At 43.6% G+C, this 14,312-nt stretch overlaps 1 protein-coding gene across 7 annotated transcripts in view; it reads right to left on the bottom strand.

Moving 5' to 3' along the window:
• Positions 1–14,312, bottom strand: part of PCDH19 (protocadherin 19) — a 122,615-nt gene that overhangs the window by 73,733 nt on the left and 34,570 nt on the right. Inside the window, exon 3 of one of the 7 annotated variants that reach the window (XM_039487454.1) lies at positions 1,450–1,683. The exons of the other annotated variants lie outside the window; for them this stretch is intronic. Coding sequence (XP_039343388.1) covers positions 1,633–1,683 — 51 coding nt within the window. The 3' untranslated portion in view covers positions 1,450–1,632. Of the gene's footprint in view, positions 1–1,449; positions 1,684–14,312 lie in introns of those variants that run through there. 7 annotated transcript variants of the gene reach the window in all.

Raw genomic sequence — 14,312 nt, 5'->3', positions numbered from 1 at the left:
TAACTTCCATGCAACCTCCCCACATGTTCTTTAGCCTTTTATATTACATGTTCTTTCTCTCCACTGCTCCCTCTGTAGTTATTTACACCAGCGCTAAGTAAATGCAAAGTGGGTATAGAACACCACTTTTCTGATCTGGTAGCAGTATGTACACCCACTTTGCACTTCCCTTGCATAGAGGTACGGGCAAGGGAATGGAGAATGAAGCCCCGACTCTCAATACTCTTCCTTCCTCCAGCCCTTTGTGTGTCATTTTTTCCTGCCCATCTTTTCTTATCTGTGTTCTGACCCCTGAAATAGGTTCCATATGGGCACATAGTCCTTCCACGTGGATCCATGGTTGGGACATATTAATGCACGGCTGCAGGGGGATTACACTCTGGAGAACTAAGCTGGAAGCACGGACAGTGTGTCCACAACTAAATCAACCAGCCATAACTCCTGATGGAGGGAAAGAGTCAATGTCACTATAGCCCATAGATTGCACATAGGGATTTTGTCACTCAACCCCCCTGGCTTTGTGCAAGTGTCCAGGATTTGACTCTATAATGGTTTAGGGATGGGCAAAATGGAGAGTATGAAACAAGATAACCTCCTCCTACCTCAACATTCACCTAAAATCATAACAAACTGGCCTGAGGGTCAGAAAAGTTCAACTGACATTTCCCCCAATACTTTTTATTCTTTCCACTGTCTCTGCCATCCCTTGGGACTGGAGTGCTAAAATACCATGAGATGGAGCAGTAATGCTGCAAAAGAAACTTGACTGGAAACAGCGATCTCCTGAGAAGGCCAAAGAATTCAAGTCCAGTTTTGCAGACCCAAGAAGTTTGGAGAACTTGGATCAAATTTAGATATTCTGGGCATTTACCAAAACTGAACCCCTAAACTAGAGATGGCGTCAAACCACTATATTTGGATCTGGATTCTGAACACCCCTAAAGTTTGTGGGTCCAAAGATCTCTGGTTTGGCTCATTGTAGAGACAGGGACTCTTTGCACAATGTTGCACTTCAAACCCCTTGCAAAGTCCAGGGGTGTTCAGAGCTGGGTTCCTATCTACCCCAATCCTATTGACATGTACCCATCCCTATAAAAACCTCAGACTTGGAATATGAATATAAAACATATCAGCCCTTTTTGTTCTTTTTCTTATGGCCCTTTCACAGCAAGATGAAAACATTTCTGTCTTTCTACAAATAATTGTAAACCTGCTGCAACCTCCTGCTAACATATGCAGAAACCCTTCACTAAATGAGCTACAGGACAATAGACATTTTAGTATCACTTTTTGAGAGTTATCCCTCAGCCTTTTTTACATGCCTCATTAATAAAACTTGCGTGTGACTCTTTATAATTAAAAAATGACTTAGACCTTTATTCAGAGCTGGTGTGTGAATCTCTTGGTTTGGTTTTAATAAAATCTACCCTCCCAATACGATAGTTCCTCAATCCCAACCAGCACAACAAGGATTAAGATTAATGTAGTCATCACAAGAGCAGGTGTTCTGACTTTACATCAGTGCTGCAGGTGTATTCAGAGATCACAAAAATGTCAACTCATTCATAAAAATGCACATGGCCTCTCTGGTGGAAAAAGCAAGGCTTGCAATACCACTTCTCTCAGTCCCACTTAATTCTCAGCCTTGTTCTCCATGGGACAATCCATCAAAACCTGCAGATTCTGAAATACATCAACCACTCACTATTAGATAAACATGCCAACTGTTATGATCTGAGCTACATTACGTGTAATAGTACATACATGCAAGTTAAATAAAGCATCTATTGTCATATTAGTAAAACATGGTTAATTACAGAACATGGTATAGGTCAGGGATTCTCAAACTGGGAGTCGGGACCCCTGAGGGGGTCACGAGCTGTCAGCCTCCACCCCAAACCCTGCTTTGCATCCAGCATTTATAATGGGGTTAAATATATTAAAAAGTGCTTTTAATTTATAAGCGGCGGGGGTCACACTCAGAGGCTTGCTCTGTGAAAGGGGTCACCAGTACAAAAGTTTGAGAACTACTGGTGTAGGCCAAATCATGCCTAGGCCAGCAATGGCTAAAAAACATTACCATCCAATGGACTGTTTGATGTCCCATGGGAAATAAGTCAATGGCCTGAGACCAATTTTCAGTGGGCAGCCTCCACAGCACAAATACAGAATAACAATTGGCATCTAACTTGGCAGCATCAGCAGAGAAGCCAAGGAAGGAAAGGGCCATGAGGCCTGAACTCCCCATTTTCTGTTGTCCCTGCAGCCCTGGGCTGAGGATCTAAGGAAGGCAGGCTGAGGAGCCATGCATTGTCCCTATCCATGTTGTACTGCTTTATGGCTAACCAGTACAGTTTAAAAGTGAATTTAGTGCTGTTGAAAGATGCCAGACTACTGATGTAAAGTCAGAACACCTGCTCTTGTGATGACATCTTTCAACAGCACTAAATTCGTCATCACAAGAGCAGGTGTTCTGACTTTACATCAGTAGTCTGGCATCTTTCAACAGCACTAAATTCACTTTAAAAAATGTTAGGGGAAAAATTAATATTTGAGCTTGTTTTTTCCCCCCCTCTGTGTGTGTGTTTCTTTTCTTCAAACAAAAAAGGAGAGAGAGAGACTTTTTTAAACAACAAACAGTCCAGCCCAGGGTAACTTAGTGATGTGTCCTTTACCCAATTCTAAACATACCTTACGTAAAAGGCAACAATCTATGAAAGCCAGGGAAGCGATATATTCTCCAGCATTGCTACCTGGTTCGCAAATGTGGAGCAGATTTTCAAAGGCTGTCAGATTTTAGCAGTTACTCCCAGTGACAACCCTAGGGCAGGCACTGACTATTTCCTCAGTGTTTTAACACCTACTGGATTTGCTATTTTCTAGGAGTTCAAATATACCCCTGAATGTGTGCTGTGCCTAAGAATAGGGAGGTGGGTTGGGACTCTTGGGAAGAAACAGATTTATTCCTATCTACTTCCCCTTGCTGGAAAACCTCTTCCTGTCTGGGCCTGAGCACCCAGTGTGACCACGAATGGGCATGGGGATGTGAATAATATCCACATGACAAGCTGGGCATGATGAAATGCTGGCATGGACTTAGCAGTGGAGGAGAGAAGGGAGCTGGCTGGCAGCACCATGGAGGTGTGGGTAATGTTAGGCTTTAGCTCACCATGAGGGAGGGAGCATTCTAGTATATTCTGCTGGTATGTCTACACAGCATCTAGACACCCATGGCTGGCTGTGCCAGCCGATTCAGGCTCGGGCTGCATGTCTGTTTCATTATTGTGTAGTCTTCTCAGGGCCGCCGGGGGGGGGGAGAGGGGAGACAAGTGAGGCAATTTGCCCCAGGCCCCGGGCCCCGCAGGGGCCCCGCGAGCTCTGGCCCGGCAGCAGTCCAGGTCTTTGGCTGGCATTTCGGCAGCGGGGGGCCCTTCAGTGCTGCCAAAGACGCGGAGCAACTGAAGGGCCCCGCACTGCTGAAATGCCACCAAAGACCCAGACCGCCGCCGGGTGAGTACAAGCGCTGCAGCTCCCCCGCTTTGTCCCAGGCCCCCTGAACCCTCTGGGCAGCCCTGAGTCTTCTGGGCTCATTCTGGAGCCTGGGCTCTACGACCCTGCAAAGTGGGAGGACCCCAGAGCGCAGGCTCCAGCCCAAGCCCAGAAGCCTACACAGCAATGAAACAGCCCTGCAGCCCAAGCCCAAGCCAGCTGGTATGGCCCAGCTGCGGGGGGTCTAGGTGCTGGGTAGACATACCCTTGGAATCTAAGTCCTCTTTCAGGAAAATGAAACCAATCACATCTCCTTTGATCTTACCATGTGTTGTTAATGGCCTAGCCGTCTTACATATTCTGCACCTTCCCCCATGCCAGTTAGTACTTCATGGCCCAGCCCCTGCTGGAAAATGCTGTGCTAATACACTGTGGGGGAGAGAGAGGGGAGGGCTAGGGAGTCAGGAAGACCCTTGTTTCATTGCATGGCAGGAGAGGAGGGTGAGAAAAGCTGGGCTCCTAGAGAATGGGAAGATGAAGGAGGGGGCTGGAGACAAACTGATTCATCTTCAGTCCTTCACTCCAGGGCACTAAAGATGACTCCACTCATTTTCAGTTCTCTAAGGATCAACGGAGTCACAGAGCTAAAAACTTAGCACATCTCTTTGAAAACGTGCCCCTTTGTGAGCCGGTTCGCCAGCAGCCCTGCAATTTCTCCAGGGACGTTACGTGGTTAGACTCCCAAGAGTTTTGGGTCGCTGGGCATGTCCTGAACTCGCAGAGAGCATTTGTCTTTGAATTAATCTTTGATTTGGTGAGTCATGCATTATAAATAAGAGCTACACTTGATCTTAGCTCATCTGAACCTTCTGCAGTTCTGCTTTGAAGAAATAAGGGTGTGTGCCTGAATGTCACACAATTTCTTACAGCTATCCAAGCACCAGCTTTGTAGAGGATATTCTCACACACCTCGTACATAGTGTTTAGGAACCAGAAGTTAATGCACAGACAACAGTTCTCATTGGATGGCACAGAAATCCTGAAGTTCACAAAGAAAACACCTTGTTAATTTAAAATTAAGGGCAGGACCATTAACACCAATGACCAGGTACATGAGTAATCTCACTGACTCATTAACTGCAGTGGAACTGTTAGCGTGAGTTACTGCTCATCAATGTGAATAATGGGTTCAGAGTCTGGTCCTAGCGTATTTAGGGAAAAGATCTTAATGCATTTTAAGAGAAGAGGTCTTTACTCCAAACCACAGTTCTGATCCAGTTACTTGATGGGACACAGTTACAAATTAATTTCCTTATAAACAGGTGAGATTGCTATTATTTTTATGTGCAATACCAGATTGACTTCAAACTCAAGCGAAAACTGGATGAGATGGAACATTCTAATCTAAGTAGAAGGAAAATCTGATACCTCTCATTCACACACAAACATACCAGCCCCACATCAAATTTGATTTCTCCATTAGTATCTCTGATATGTATGTATCGCAGTCAGGTGAAGACAGGCATGCATAATTTTACGACCAGCAACGTGACTGGTAGATTTACATGCTAAAATAAGGGGAATCAAATCTCACACTCCAGCCTGTACATGGATCACCAAAGAGGCCAGCAAGGAATGGACAACATTATGTAATTAGCCAAGTGTACAATGGGGTGGCGAAGGGGGTTGTTTTGCAGCCTGAAGTGCCATCAAAAGCATTGATAGTGACCCTAGCGTAGGTTTTAGAGAAGGTGTTAGAGTAGGGGAATCATAGGTATGTGCTGTTGGAGAGACTGCAGGAACAAAGCCCACATCACTATTCAAGAGCACAATAACCCTCTCTGATAGATAAATGATTTGTGCTTTGGCTCAGAAGTGCTGCAGAGTCATGAGTACAGAATAAGCCTTTTGAGTTGCTGGACACTGACTCAGGTTATCATCAAACTTCCCTAACCTTTGTTCATTTTTTGTGCGAATTTAATACTGGGAAAAGTTGCAGGATTGACAGCTCTGGACAATGACAACCTCTAATTATCCACACAACAGGCAGCAGCAATGCAAACTTCTCCAATGTGCCTCAACCCTGACCAGAAGGATGAGGGGGGAGTTCAGACTGAGTAGCCCATTCAGTCCTTGGCCTTTTGGCTGAGACTGCCAGCAACAGAGCCAATTAGTGCCAGTCATGGTGGATTTTGTGATGCACAGTCCTACATGCCAGGAACCGGATGGAGACTACCAACCCATTTCACATAGGACACTGCAACAACAATCAGATGGGGAGAACGTTCCATCACTGCCAAACTCACTTGGATCTGAACCTAGAGGTGAATGGATCTACGTAACCACAAACTTCCCAAATCTTTTCAGACAGAGGAAGGGCAGTGCTGTGCACTCATTAAGTCAACATCCTGAAACAAGACTATAGAAAAATGTGAGGCAATTCAACTATAAATAGCATTTAGGCCCCAGTCACCTGAAGGAGTTCAATAAAGGTTAAAAGGATCTGACTTCTGGTATCTCCCTTTGAAGCAGTTTTCCCTACATCCCAAGTTTATTGCTCAAGCCTATAATACATGAGATTGCAAACTGAAAACTAGCAATTTAGTGTCTCTGAAACAGTAAGTGCATTTAGCTTCTGCTATTGATGTTTTATAATTAGATGTAATACTGCAGGTCATTTTCCTGCTCTTGATCAATGAAACCATGTTCTCCCTCCTCCCCCCACCCCAGACATTCTGATTGCTGCTAACCAAATGGAGGGGAGCCTCAGTTCAGCAGCAATGAGCAGAGATGAGGATGTGCAAACATCGCATCCATTTAGATTTACTGTCTCAGAAATATAAACAGAATATTTATTTCTGACCTTTTAAGTACTAATTCCAAATTTAATGAGGCACAATGAACGTTCCTCAGAGCCAGACTACATGGTTGCTTAACACTGGCAACCCTCTAATTATTACTGCAGCTTAAATAAAGGGCATTTAGTTCTGTTTGAAATTATTAGACATTTAAGGAACTGACTGACTCTGGCCTCCATTTTCTCCTGATAAAATAAAAGCATTGCAGCAAAATCACTGGGAGTAGCAAAGGAGAGTTTATCCTTTAGCATCACTCTGTGTACCATAATGAGAAAAAGTATCAAAACAGATTATATTAAGGCACAGATATACTTACTAATCCATTCTGAATTCCTGTCCCCTCTCCAAATAAATAGATGTTTCTCTCATTTTAAAACTGAAAATGGATGGAAAGCAAGAGGAAAGGAGTTGTTGTGACTTGATTTTAAAAAGGGGGATTGCATTAGAAACCTAGATTCAGTCCTGAAAGCAGCAACAATGAAGCCATAATTAGCCTGGAAGTGGCTAATAATATCACCAGTTTGAATTTGATAGCATATCAGAAATCTGCAGTGTCATTATGAAGTGCACAAATGTAATAAGAAGAAAGCCACCTTACATTCATAATGGCACCTATAATCCAAAAGCTCTTTACAGGCGGTTATACACAAGGATTGCTGCACCAACCGTTTTCAATGCAGACACTCAGGGCTGTAAAACGGGGCAGTCATTTTGCACCAGCACTATAAAACAGATGGGGAAGCAAAGAACATTGAACCTAGAGGGGGCATTTTCTTTCGGAGGACAGCACAAGGGCGCACAAGTTGGAATCTGACCAGGAAAACAAGGCTAATACCCACCCTGTATCAAACAAAAATGGGGGCTATGTAAAGTTGCTTATTCCTGCATTGCCTTTCGTCCCAAAGGTTTTTACAAACAGCAGGTCAAATCCTTGATTCCTACATGCATCCAGAATGACCAGGCTGTGGCTTGAGAGGTCTGTGAGGAGTGGAAGAGGAGACCTTCCATCCCAAGCCACCTAGCAGCAGCAGAACCACTTAGCCCAGGGGTCGGCAACCTTCTGCTCCGGAGCCACATGCAGCTCTTTGGCTGCCCCGTTGCTGACAGTCGTTTTTTTGAGAGGGTGCAAGGTGCAGGTTCTGGCTGGGAGGCTCTTATCACAGGCAGCTCCTGGCCGGTGGCGCAGTACGGCTCTGACCCCATGCCTCTCCTGGAAACACATCTCTGTGCATCCCTTATGGGGGAGAGGGGCAGAGGTTCTCTGTGCACTGCCCACTCCTGCAAGCACCGTCCACACAGTGTGAGAACAGTGCTGGGGGTTGGGGCAGCACGTGGAGCCGCCTGTGGTAAGCGCCTCCTGGCCAGAGCCTGCACCTCGCATCCCATCCCGCACCCCAACCTCCTTCCAGAACCCACACCCTCTCCTGCACCCCAATCCTCTGCCCAGAGCCCCCTCAAATTCAAACAGCAGAAGTCGCATTAAAAGTATTGGTGAGTAGTAATAACTTTAATATGTTCAATTATTATTTAGTTGATAAATTCTAACACTACAAGTAGCTTTGCATGTGATATGGCTCTCGAAATATTTTGGTCAAAAGACAAAAAATTAAAAAATGGCTCTGACCCCTGAGTTAGCCCCTGCTGCCATCAGTGTGCTCCACCTCCCTTGGAGGGAATAACCATAGTTATCTGCTTGGCCACGGACCCACCAGCTCTGACCCACCCTGCACACTGGGACATAGTGGTTACCAAATCCAGCCTGCCTGCCCATTCACAGTGGAGTCATACTGTTTCTGCAGGGTTCATTTTTGCCTTTGGCTGGGATACTGGACTTGGCTTTATTTGCATACGTCACTGAGAAACAGTCACCCCTGGGGTGGAGGGCAGCACCCACTAGGCCCAAAGCAGCAGGGGGAGGAGAAATTGTGCCCAAAGACACAAAGGCAACCTCGTTCTTTTACAAAAGGTGTCCTGGGACCTTTAATGCCCATGCAGAACGGACAGGACCTCGGTATTTAAGGCCCCATGTGAAAGATCCTACACAAAATAAATGGCACAAAGCTATCTACCTTGACCAGATAGAACGCTAAGTAGGCCCTGCTGGTTCCAGGGAGCTGAGATGTTCTGTTGTTAAGGCCAATACCCATCCAGAGGGCTAGGCAAGCTTTAACAACAACTGATCAGGGCCTCACATTCACAGAAGAAGGGAATTAGGGCTGGGTGGGTGGGGAGTCAGAAGCATGCCTCTATAAAAAGCAAAAGTGCGCAGCTGGCAAACACAACCCAAGCAATTTCCTTCAGGGAGCAGGTTTAGGAAGAAAATGTGGAGACACTTGCATCCCAGCAGCTATGGCAGAGAAGCCTCTAAGCATGACTGCTAAGAAACTCTCAGATTGCATTTGAAAGATGTCAGCTCCCTGCTTGTTTCTGTCCCATCTTCTGTCTCTGTCTTCCCCCCCCCCCCCCCCCCGCCACTCCTACCAACCTATCTGCCTCTCTTCCCCTTCCTCCAGTCTAGACCCCATTTAAACACTACTTTCTATATTAAAGCCTCAGGAACCTCTCTCTGAATGTGCTACTGAGGCCACTGCTGCTGCCTATCAAATTTTTTGACTTCCCTTCTTTCTTCCAGCTCCTTTCCGCAGCTCTGGGGTTGATGATGTGGACTGTCTGCTTAAAACATCCTGAAGGTAAGTTTAGGCTGGTAACAAAGGGCAGAGCCATAGAACTCTGAATCTTCTGTTCCCTGTCTCCAAAGGGGTGATAATATCCTACATTAATTAGTAATTTTTTAACAAAAGCCTAATGAAACTGGATGAAATTCAGGAAGCTCACATAAAGCTTGAGTAACTGAGCTTTGTATGGGTGTTCTGTGCAAGGAATCAGGGGAATTAAATAACACACCCTCCAACGTGGGGCAGCAGTGATGGGCTTCAGCACAGTCCCCTCCACAGCCACTGCCCTAGCCTATGGGCTGCAACAGCAGTCATTGCCCCTTAATCACACTCATTGCGTGAGAGTTCACAGCCACCAGAGCCACCTACGTTTAGATCATGTGACTCCTCCTCCAGCCCACATCAATGCTCCCTTCCATACCAGTCTATCTGAAGCTAACAGAGTCTACCTCCTGTGTTCAGGGAGTGCACAGGACCTCTTGCATGGTCAGTTTCCACACACACGAACACCACAAAAACGTGAAACGTACACAAGTGTGAATACATTCTAAGGAAAAAATCGTGAATTGGCCCCTGGGGATAAAGGCCAAGACAATGTAATAATAGGTCTTTTATAGCATCATGTCTAGGATTTTCTGATGTGTAATATGTACGAGTGCAGCCTCAGACATTTCTTTTAACACCCTAAGCACTGCAAGGCTGTTGGCCCTGAAACAAACTTGATTTAATCAGAGATCTGAGACTAATGGGGCATGACTTGGAGACCTTTTAAAAACTGTCCTTTCCCTGTCTCCTTTTATGAATAAAATCTAACATAATAGATTCACCTTTTTTTTTTTTAAATGTTCCTATCTCCAGAGTTAAATAAAACTCATTGTCATTCGCTCTCTGGAGCTCCAGGTCGGAAGTGATACATTTTGGGGACAGAGGAGGGATCTCAAAATGCCCAAAGTCTTTGGAATTGTGTTGGGAATAATGAAGTCATGAGGTCACGCCAATGCCTTTCCATTTCAATCAAAAGGAAGTTCTAGGAGGTCAGCTTGTGTGCCTAAGCAGTGCCCCTGCCTCCACTGCATAATTCCAGGCCAAGGCATCAAGGGAAAGATTGATGAAAACAAGGGACTGGGAGCCAGGATGCCTGGATTCTGTAACTGATTTTGCATCTGACTCACTTTTGAGATCATGAGCAAGTCACTTAGCCTCCAATGTTTCTGTTTCTTCGTGTGTATAATGGAGATATGATCCTTCCCCACCTTTGTGAAGCTCTTTGAGTATCATGAATGAAAGGAGCTCTATGATTACTGACTAGTAGTATTACTCATGTATATTTCATCAGTGAGAGAAAAAACAGACAAGACAAATCCTTCAGGAGGAGCAATGCGGTTGCAAGACAAAATATTGGCACATTCTCTCCTCATGTAACAGTGTTGAAGGTTTTCTCTCTCTGAAGGTCATAAAGCTCCTCAGCAGCATAGGGGCCAACGAAGGCTCTGAACACACCAGAGCTACTGCAATTCCACTGCACGGAGAGAAGGCTGCTGCAGAGTGAGCCAGCAAATAACTTGATGGCCACCACATTTGGCAAGGCTTGATTCTGTGCCACATTTGAGTAGCCAGCACAGCACAAGTTATCATCATCCAAGGCGATACAGTTTGGGGGATGGATCCAATCTCCCCAATTCCAGTACAGTTCCCAAATACAAGCCCATTTATTGTAATTCTGCACAAGGAATGAGAGGGAAATTTCTCCCTAAGGGGAAAAAGATCTCTATCAAACGCTGCATTTGCAATCTACATAACCCTTTAGAGTTTTTGTCACTATTTTTTTTCAAAATGAAATTAACCTGGCCATAGTAAAAGGGCAAAGCTAGAGACTGAAAGCCTGATTTTTAAAATGTGCATGGGAACATTGAGTATTTACGCACACATATAGTTGGCTAGACCCACAAATAACCATTTGTACATGCAACCAAAGTAGTTGTGTGCATGCACATTAAAAAACGCATGGGCACAATTATGTACCTAAAGTCAGGCCATGGCTCCAGCAGGCTCAAGCTGTCTTCATCTAAAATCCCACAACAATGGAGAATGATCAAACCCTGTGAAATAATGCCCTGAATACTTGTCTTGTCATCATTTAAACTGTTTATCTATAATTGCTAGGGATGAATTGCAATCAAAATATCTTCTGGCGGCTACCACTGTAAGTCTCAAGGGTATTTAACTCACAATGAAATTATTTATCAAACGGCAATTTTTCCCATTTTTGCTGCATGGGTAAAATTTTTCTCACAGCTCTCCAAACCACAGAAATACCCTGCAGTCATGAGAGAGACTGACTGCAGGGCTGAAAGGTACTGTGCCTTTCTCCAGGCTGTACCAATGTAGGAAAGTTGACAAAGGAACTCTGAAATGAGAAAGGGAGGGGAAATTACCATCAAACTGTGGAAAAGTCAGGCTGAAGTAGGCGTTTTAATCCAGGCTGCAGGGGGATCGATGTGCATCAGTCAACGCAAAGCAGCACAGCTCTAGCTATGCTTTGCAGGCTGCATGAGATGGGATGGGTGGAATCAGTGTATAGCAGAGAATCTCTTTCCTCCCTTCGACAGCAGCAGTGGCACCAAATATTTCAAACTGATGTAATGCCAAAGATGAGACACAAATTTGTAAAGGGTAACCAATGAAACTGGTGGGTCCAAGAGTGAAATTCATCCTGTGGAGTTTACATTTTCATACTCCTCTTTCATTTTGTAAACACTGAAGCCCTTCAATGTGATCTGCACAATATGATGCACAAAACTTAAGACCATGGCTAAAGAAACTACTTTTTTTAATCCACCTTGGAAAAGGGAAAGAAAGGAAAGGGGACACAGACAAGAAAATCTCTTCCCTCACCCCAGAGGTCGAACCCATCACCTTCATGTGGCACCCCAGTGCCAGGCCAAAGATGCAGACTGAAATTCTTCCCCAAACACACAGTCCTTCAGATGATTTTCCTCCAAGACCAGGATGGGAAAATATCAGTTTTTTTAAATTTTTTTTAATTGGATTTTTTATGGTATTTAAATTATTGTAAGTTTTTCTTTTTAAAAATAAATCTATTAAAAGTGATATCTGAATTTAATACAAAATATGCTAAGCCCTAACTTATTATAACCTCTGAAAACATTTAATTAAGGTATGCTGTTTTGTATGTTTAAATTCCAGTTGCCATCCTAATGCAACTTGACACAAATCATGAACAGTTAATTATCTAGTAAATAAGAAATATCATTTACCATTTTCTAACATACTAAAAATGGGCAATTAATAAAAAATCTGAAATTAATTTATAGAATTGCTTAAATAAATGTACAGTTATAGTGTACCCTCCTACATAGGGAAAAAAATGTACCAAATCTAATGTAAGTTGTTCCATTTAGTTGTAAATCAACATGTTTTAATTGTCTATATCAACCAAATAGAATTTGCTTCTTCAGAAAATAAGTGAAGTACAAATGGAAAAGTTTATTAAAAGTGATGATTTAAATGGAGGCTTTTCACTTGGTGATTTAAATCAAGTCACCCTGTCCAAAAGGTCCAGAGCCTCACTTTCACAAAGCACCAAGACATCTGCTAGCCTGGCCCAAGGCCCAACCTTGAAAGGAACAGTTTGGTTTTAATTCTTTTCACAAAAAGTGAAAGTGTAAGGAGTTGTCCTGCCATCCTTTGCCCGTGACATGCTGATATCACCCAACTGCCACTCAGTCTGTCGGATGACTCGTGATGAGCCTTACTGCTGTTCTAGACACCTGCTGATTGTGTGTTCTTGCTGTGACTCACACATACAGTACTGGGTCTAACATCAGATGCTGGATTTTAAAATGGGGACACGGAGCTCACACCGAGGGACACAATAAACAACACTATAGAGGAGTGGAGTGTGATATATTGTACATCTGTGAGTGGGGCTTTGCTTGCTAAGGAGAGATGGAGACTGAGGTGTGTTGCCAAAATTCCATCATGCTTTATCTTTATTCCACACCCAGCTTTCTGCAAAGGATTCTGAGCAGCATGCTCCAAAAGGCATTTCCTGTACTGAGAATTATTAGTAGAGGGCCACTCTGGGCCAAATTAGTCACTGATGTAACTCCCCTGAAAGTAAGGAAATTAGACCAGGGTGAGTTTGGCCCAACATATTACTCTCTTACAAGAAGTGATGTAGGATGCATTTTAACACACACATCCAGAATTATTTTATCCAATGTCAAAAGAATAGAGGATTTTCAGTATCAGGTTAAATCACTGTTCTATCAAGTCTAATATTCTACCTCTGGGCAATATTTCATCCATCAGAGGATGGCTTTTTTTTTTTTTTTTTTTAAACAAAACCATAATGAAGCTAGCAGATGATGCAGTGCTGTACATAACAGGAAGTTTCTCCACATAGTACTCCTCACCCATAGCTCAGTGCTACGTGCACCAGGAAGTTCCTTCAGCAGGGACTTCACACCCATAGCTCAGATTTGTTCTCTCCTGATTGGAGAGAGCACAGGAAACAAACTATATTTTCTGGCCCAACCTCCACTGGGGGAAGACAGCAAACTGATATAGGACCATTCCCAGACAGATATCACTCAACTAGACAAAAGAAAAATTCAGCAGAAACAACCAAAGTGTTGCCTATTAAGAGGATAAACTGTAGGAACGGGAAAAACTGCTTTCCAACTTAGTAGGTCTTTATTAAGGTATGGATTGTACTGCACTCTCCTTCTTTTACTCCATCTAACTTCCTTCCATCTCCCCTTACAAGAAGGAAAAAAAAATACTCCCTCTGCATTATTAACAATCTGGTAAATATAGCCAGTTAGTTATTACAAAAGGTGCCAAAACCTCACTGCTTCTTGTTCCCTCCAGTTAATGTACCATGGCAGAGGATGAATTGCTTTTACAAGAAACTAAAAATAAAAATGTTTCAGAGTCCATAATTGGATTGCCTTGTTGGGCTTTTTAAAGGAGCCAAAGTACCAGTTCCAGGCTATTAGCCCTAAGGTTGTAAGAGAATGATGTAAAGTATTTCTTCATTAAAACTGTTGCCTCTCTGCAGGGTTCCTACCCCCATTATTTTCTTTTTAAAAGATGTGTGTTATCACATAAACTTTATTTTTAAAGGGGTCTTCAAAAACCCAGAGGTGATAAAAAAAAAACAAGGCTTTTGCAGCTGAAAAGCCAGTCACTGTCTCCAATCATGTTTTCAGTTCATTTCTATACAAAGCATATTTTAATATGCCTGAGTCACACCTTTTATCTT

Source organism: Mauremys reevesii, linkage group 9 (genome assembly GCF_016161935.1).
Source record: "Mauremys reevesii isolate NIE-2019 linkage group 9, ASM1616193v1, whole genome shotgun sequence".
Classification (NCBI taxonomy): domain Eukaryota; kingdom Metazoa; phylum Chordata; order Testudines; family Geoemydidae; genus Mauremys; species Mauremys reevesii.
Note: the sequence above shows the minus strand (reverse complement) of the source record. Positions and strands in the feature narration are given on the sequence as shown.